At 41.6% G+C, this 7,047-nt stretch overlaps 1 protein-coding gene across 4 annotated transcripts; it reads left to right on the top strand.

The window, feature by feature from the left end:
- The first annotated feature begins 2,748 nt into the window (after positions 1-2,748).
- Positions 2,749-6,320, top strand: LOC118777346 (doublesex- and mab-3-related transcription factor 3a-like). Of its 4 annotated transcripts, XM_036528160.1 has the most exons (3): positions 2,749-3,317; positions 4,470-4,487; positions 5,180-6,320. In XM_036528160.1, exons 1-3 carry the CDS (start codon positions 2,945-2,947, stop codon positions 6,127-6,129), a joined length of 1,341 nt encoding a protein of 446 aa, XP_036384053.1. In that variant the 5' UTR covers positions 2,749-2,944; the 3' UTR covers positions 6,130-6,320. The 4 variants fall into 4 exon arrangements, with proteins under 4 accessions (XP_036384053.1, XP_036384054.1, XP_036384052.1 ...); XM_036528161.1 differs by lacking the exon at positions 4,470-4,487 and having other exon boundaries at positions 2,749-3,275; positions 5,174-6,320; XM_036528159.1 differs by lacking the exon at positions 4,470-4,487 and having other exon boundaries at positions 5,174-6,320.
- The last annotated feature ends 727 nt before the right edge of the window (positions 6,321-7,047 follow it).

Below are 7,047 nucleotides of genomic sequence, written 5' to 3'. Positions count from 1 at the left end.
ACTCGTTTATATCATTATAGACTCGTAATATAGCTACGATTGTGTCCTTAACCTGAAAAATGTTTTGATCTTAAATGTGCGGTGTGTCAGTAGGATTTAGCTCCTCAGCTTTATGTTAACCAATAATTGTGGGCACATTTAAAGCCAAGCCTTTATATGATCTCCGTTATGGGTATATTGAGTGGATTATGTTTTACTGGGTAAGACGCTTTGTTCGAGGAGTCCGCATTTGTCATCAGAGTTTTATTAACTCAGTGCTGTTTGAAATAGCTGGTACTGTAAGTATTTGAAACGAATCTGCTTTGTATATTTATTGTAATGTGTTTCTGTTTTGCTCATTTCAAATTCGAAACTCTTGAAAATGCAATGCTCTGTTTCACTGTATTGTAGCCGAAAAGTGAAGCGAAGTTGCTATTAGCTGTCCCTCATTAGAAAAAAAACTAACTTGTGCTTATTTGTAAGTCAACGTCGAGTATCATAAATGCTGATTTACTATATTTTATAAATATAAAAAAATAATTTAATAAATGCTGAGTTCGCCTTATTATTTCGTTTACATCATTAAAAAGCTTTTAAAGCTGGGTCGGGAAGGGCGCCCAACCCTCCTTTCATGGGATAGTGCCTCTTATCTACAACTCTGCAGTCGGCTACTTTAATAAACACAATGGCGCAAGCCAAATTCTTAAAAAATAAATGAATGTAAATTTGATTCAAAATCAATGTGATTGTGGCAGATTTATAGTTGATAAAATGATTGTCATGACCTGTGGGAATGCACACGAGCCTGAAAGATGTGTAGCCCACATTTGCAATGTAGCCAAACAGTATAGCATATAAATATAGATAACATTCGTCACACGCACGCTTTCAATTATTTAAACACATATTGGACTGTACTCTAAATGTAGTCTAAATCGTACCAGTGAAATCATAAGTGAAGACATTATCATTTCCAATCGCTGTGTCACCTGGGAACAAATATATTGCCCCTACGTCAACGTATTTTACACACTCTATAACAGCGACATACAACTTTTACAATCTTAGTATGCATTACCGCTCTGTATTCACTCCCACCTGCACCAGCCCCCCACCCACCCACCCACACACACACACACACTCACACACACACACACACACACACACACAGGAGCGCAATATGGTCACCTTGAATGTTCCTCTGCTATTTTCCAATTAAAAGCTTAATAGCCCTGGAAACGGGGTTCATGTGGTGAAATTTACCATGGCAGCCTATTCGGATAGGCTTTCTGTCAGGATCCCATTATTTGCTTGAATAAACCCTTTGAGTGTAGAAACGGGAATCGGAGGTTCATGGTGTTGTGGGTCAGTATGTTCACTCCAAAGAAATTTAGGCGTTCCCTCGAACCCTCTCCCGGCTACAACCCTGGTTTGCTGTTTACATTCGACAGTTCACTTTCACGCTGACTTAAATAGTAATATGCAGAGCGACCTGAACGTATATCGGAGCAATTGATAACATTTTATATAGATATGTTACCTTAAAGGCTTATCGAATTGACAAAATGTAAGTGGTCCATTGAAGACAAAATTGTTTTCTGATTGATGCTAATGTGTAAGTATATTTCTTTCTATGGGTCTGCAAATGATACCCACAGAAATTCAGACAAATACAAGACTTTCTGCTCTGTGTCCTAATATAAGGTCAACTGGAGATAGGATCATCCAAAAGATATGAATGATGGTGATGATAAACATTTACTGTTCTATTTCACACCATTATTTTATCTTTTAAAATGCGCATTCCAACTGTAGTTGCAGAAATTTGCCTCAGTTTTAATTTATTTACTTTTTTTACTTGACTTCTCGTAAAGAGAGAAGAGAATCTGGAGGAAATGGACAATTTGAATTTCAATCTGCAATAATTCATATTATACCCTATATATTCTACAGGGCACACACAGGGACCGTGTTCGAGAATTCACTGGAATTTATTGACATTGCAAGACAAATATATTTATTTCACATTGTCACGCAATTATTTTCTCCAGCGTAACTTCGATTATATTTGACTGACGGCATGAGTGGACCATTGTTTCCTCCAAAAGCCTTCAGCAGCGACCAGCAGACGTGCCACTCTTTCAGGAAACATCTCATATTGCTTTCGGAGACATTTTCCACATAGTTTGGGTGTTTGGTGTGTGCAGGTGTATCAGAGCAAACAAGATTAAACGATCTGATTTCATTGTTGCCTATACGTATGTTGGACTGGAAACTACACCTGAAATGGCACTGATGTTTAAATAAAAGGATCTTTTATTTCTTGATAAACTCATATCTGAGATTGGAAAGTCTAAACAGTCATTGAAAACTGTATTTTTTTTTATTTATCCAAGCTCTTTTAGAAATTTGTTCTCCATGTGTAGCCCATTTTTGAGATTTGATGTGATCAGACACGGTCAGTTAGTTGTTTGTGGAAATGAAATAAAAGCTTGTGTTAATGTCTGCATTTCAGAATGACAACAGGATTGTGCAAGCGCGGTGTTTACCGCTATAAAATGCTAGTGCCTACACGCAAGACTGAATGCCATTATCTAATGTAGAGATCGTCTGTTTCTAACACTCCATTAACAGGACCCGTATGAGTTAGCATCGCCATAAAAAAGCAAGAGGAGGGGCAATCTTCGGAAGACTACATGCGATTCGGTCAGCAAACAACGCACTGTAATGTGAGATATTTAGTTACATAAACCCATTAATGTATGTCAGACCGTCAGGTGCGTTTCTTTACTTTCGGGAAAGGTGGATCTTCACTTTGCGAGCTAACACTCCTGATCAGTCCATGTACGGCGAAGCGCCACAAGCCGCGCGACCTCAAACCCCCGTAGACACTGTGCGCCGTCTGCATCACAGGCACGTGCCTTTGTGGAACTTCGTGCAAAGAGCACTTTGACATCTGAGAAAAATGAATGGCTACGGATCACCGTATCTCTACATGGGGGGCCCTGTCTCCCAGCCAAGAGTGCCTCTGCAAAGGACACCCAAGTGCGCTCGCTGCAGGAACCATGGGGTGCTTTCCTGGCTGAAGGGGCACAAGCGCTACTGCCGCTTTAAAGATTGTACCTGCGAAAAATGCATCCTGATCATTGAGAGGCAGCGAGTGATGGCCGCTCAGGTTGCGCTGAGGAGACAGCAGGCGAACGAGAGTTTGGAAAGTCTCATCCCGGAATCTCTGAGAACCTTATCCGGACTGTCCATGCCTGAAGTCGCCGAGGGCAGCGAGAGGCCGTCCCCTCGTATGGGGGAAATGGACATTAAGTGGACGACTGAGCAAAAGGGTTGCACACAGCATGCCACAGGTGAGGAAAAATGCACTCTTTTCGATTGCTTCTGTTTCAGGTATTCATGTCACGGTTAGCCTGATCTCGGGAAATGTTTACATTATTGCATTTTCCAGTCACTACATAGGCTAGGTCTTTTCGTTCCCATATTATCCCTTTCCATTGTATATTTGCAGTAGAAGGTTTTTTTTGTAACAGGAAGGTATCCTGAAACAGATTTCTGACGAAGCATGCAAAACGATACGATTTACTCAAATTTTCAGTCGTTATTTTTATTTCAGTTTGGATTAATGTTATATATAGCCGTACGTTTTCTTCGAATACCAATATGTAGTAGTCAAAATATTTTAAGAGTGGTTGAAATGAAAAACTATTCTCAGAAATGTGAAGCGGGAAAATTCACAGGACATTTTTAAATATACAATGATGAATTGAATCATCGTTGGAGATGTTTTTTTTTTTCAGTTTAGTCATTTGATGACACTAGATGTAAACCATATTCTTGTACACATGGCCAAACGAACGAATGCGCTTTGCCTGCGTTATTATGGTCACTTTCAGATTTTCAGTTCCTCAAAAACTCTGTGCATATATTGTATCTTAAATATATATGTAAAATGTTTATTATTATTATTATTACTGTTAAGTAGTCGGTGCATTTGCGTTTAAACAGGTTTTAAAACTATAGGTTTTCTTTACAATGCTTTCATATTTTCCAGTGTGCCTGTGCATTATAGTGCAGTTGTCACGTTTTCAAGAAATATACAGTATATTAAGCATACTTGAATTAAATAGTGTAGGATAGAGCATTTTCGATATCAACCGAAGTGGATCTGCTATATTTAGACCTATTAAAACGGTAACACGGTTAAATGAATACATCTACCTCTATTTACAGAAAGTTGTGATCATGGCTTAAAAGCTCAGATCTGCCAGGGCAATACAAATATTTAATTTTCATTATTTTGTGAAAACGTGTCGCACGTTTATGACAACGTGTATTGGTTAACAGATCACAGGCTCACGCGGAAATGGTATCGATTTGCCATCGCATTCATTTCATTCTGATGAATGCATTTTATACCTTCAAAGATTACAGTCAAAGATGACACTGGAAATCGAATCCAATAGCAATCGTTTTTTGATGAGACCAAACTCAAGTGAAATGTTACCAAGCAACAGGCAATCTATTTACAAAAAAGTTGTCAAAACGGATCAATGAGAGATTCTTCAATGCCGGTCAGTCAGCGCTTTCTGTTAATAGCTTTCGAGTGAAATAAGTAAATATTCATAAATCATAGGTGGTGGGACAGTTTGGTGACCGTACAATGTTGCTGGAAATGAGCAGATTCTTTCTCGAGATTTGCCTGAAGCGAATTCAACTGGGGAGTGCGTAAACGCAGGACTGCTTTGCTCACTATTTGAATCTTTTCGATTATCAAGGAACTATACAACTGAAAGTATTATAGTTACTCTCCTGTTTATTAAAGATAATATGTGAAGAAAATCTTCATTTTATCCTTTCTGAATATAGTGAGACAGTCCGCTCTGGGTTTCCTTTGGTCAATTTATTTTCAGTTCTTGTGAAATATCAGTTATCTCGGACCCATGAAGTTCGTTAAACCAGTTCTTTACTGAAATGCTAAGTTACACATGGTTTGAAAATATAAATTTAGAAAAGGTTTCAGACAGTACATTTATAATTTGATTATTTGATTTTTTAGAGCAACAGGACTGAAACCATTCTCAACATTTTCTCTCTCCCTCTTCCTGTTGATTACATGATGACATGATAAATATTGTTAAATATGCCTCATAAGTAAAAAAGTTTTCCAATGACGCTTTCATTTTAGACCCAGATGAAGATGCATCAGGTGACCAGTCAGGACCAGAGAACGGGTGCAGCAGCAGTGACAGAGAGCAAGACCGGGCTAGCTCCCCCGAGGTGTCCAAACCCAGCCCATGCTTCCCCCTAGACCCCCCCGAGCTCCTCCCTGTGTCCGAGGAGAGCTGCTGCAGCCCGCCAAAGGGCGGAAGTGACCCTGAAACCAAACCCCACAGTCCCAAATATCACAGCGAGCAGGGTGTGGCAGCGGAGGGCCTGTCAGGATCGGTGTCCCTCCCCAGTCTGAAGGCTAACCGCCCCCCGCTGGAGGTGCTGAAGAAGGTCTTCCCCAGCCACAAGCCTGCAGTCCTGGAGCTGATCCTGCGGGGCTGCGGGGGGGACCTGGTGGGGGCCATCGAGATGCTCCTCTCCAGCCAGGCCACCCCAAACCCCGAGAGGCTGTTCGCTGAGGGTTCCGACGCCCTCCTCCTCCCCTCTAATGGGCACCCCTTTGACCACCCTCTAGGGTCCTTCCCTGTGTCCTCCTCCAAGTGGTCGGTGGGATCAGCGTTCAGGGTGCCAGACTCTTTGCGGTTCCCCTCGGATTCGTCGGGCTTGGCACCTGGACCTTTGGCCCTACAGCACCCCTTCCCCCAGGCGCCCCGGTACCCGCTGATGCTGCGCAGCTCCCTGTCCAGGGCCCCGGGCAGCCCCTTTGTGCATAGTGATGTCACCCTGTGGAATACTATGACCCTGCAGCAGCAGTACCAGCTCAGGTCCCAGTACGTGTCCCCCTTCTCCAGCTCGTCCAGTGGCGTGTTCCGCACCTCCCCGATCCTGTCCTCGCATCCCTCGGAGGACCTCAGGATTACAGTGCCAGAGGAGGGCTGCTCGGCCGTCCCAAAACAGCCTCTCTACACAGGCGAGGATTATGACAAAAGGTCAGACTCCTCAGAAACGCGAATTTTAAATACTTCAACATAACGTCAGGTCGACAAATGAAATCAGAGGGACAAGTCGGGAGTCACATTGCATTGCCCTTTTGGTTCCTTGTTAAATGAAATATTTGGACCCGAGGGAGACAGTTTTATGTACAGAATATTCAATAACCACCATCTGTGGTGAAAGGTTTCATTCTGATATGCAGTTGTTGCTTTTCAGCAGTAAGTTGTCCTCCATCTCTATGACACTAGAAGCATTCTGGTTAAACAGGAGCAAAAAAAAAGAAAAAAACTCAGTTTGTATCTGTGGATGTCCATGTAAATGACACAACTGCATGAAATGGACTGTGAATATGTTCCCAAAGTAGAAATGACCAAAAGATGTAGCATGTACAGTATGCCAAATAAAGCTGGTGAACATTATTTTTGCTTCAGTTTATGCATGTATGTGAAATAGTTAAAGTTTCATGTAACAGGGTAATCGACTTCTGTTTTGTGGTATTTTGATGTGTTAACCGAGACATCGCAAACTGGAATGATTAATGCAATGTCAGCTGACTATGCTTTTAAAAGACTATTTCATTCAGGGACTTCCTTTACAGCTCAATCACCTGTGAAGTCAAGATGCTAACCCTCAACACACTTCCTGAACAGCGTTGTACCAGTCCATTGCAGTGTGTTTCTCCAAAATGAGTGAGATGCTAACTTCAACAATGTGCATTTTGGAAACTGATGTGCCTGCATTAAAGTAGAGCCATCTGCTTTGCTCTGTAAGATGGAACTTTATATCAGTAGAAACACAGGTGAAAGACGTGAACAAGTAACTGGGGAAATTCAGCATTTCTTCTCATAATCCTCAGGAGGCAGTGGTGAGAGCTCAGAGAAGATGTGTATAAGTGGCACAGCAGATCATTTTTAGATGCTTCCTTTACAATTGAAGCTGCTGGTGCCATATTTTAAA

Source organism: Megalops cyprinoides, chromosome 5 (assembly GCF_013368585.1).
Source record: "Megalops cyprinoides isolate fMegCyp1 chromosome 5, fMegCyp1.pri, whole genome shotgun sequence".
NCBI lineage: Eukaryota > Metazoa > Chordata > Actinopteri > Elopiformes > Megalopidae > Megalops > Megalops cyprinoides.
This window is presented reverse-complemented; position numbering and strand designations above follow the sequence as displayed.

Coding starts and splice junctions, on each gene's coding strand:
- LOC118777346 (XM_036528158.1), top strand. CDS start 2,945: ATGAATGGCTACGGATCACCGTATCTCTACATGGGGGGCCCTGTCTCC. Junction 3,339..5,173: donor TTGCACACAGCATGCCACAG/GTGAGGAAAAAT, acceptor CTTTCATTTTAG/ACCCAGATGAAGATGCATCA.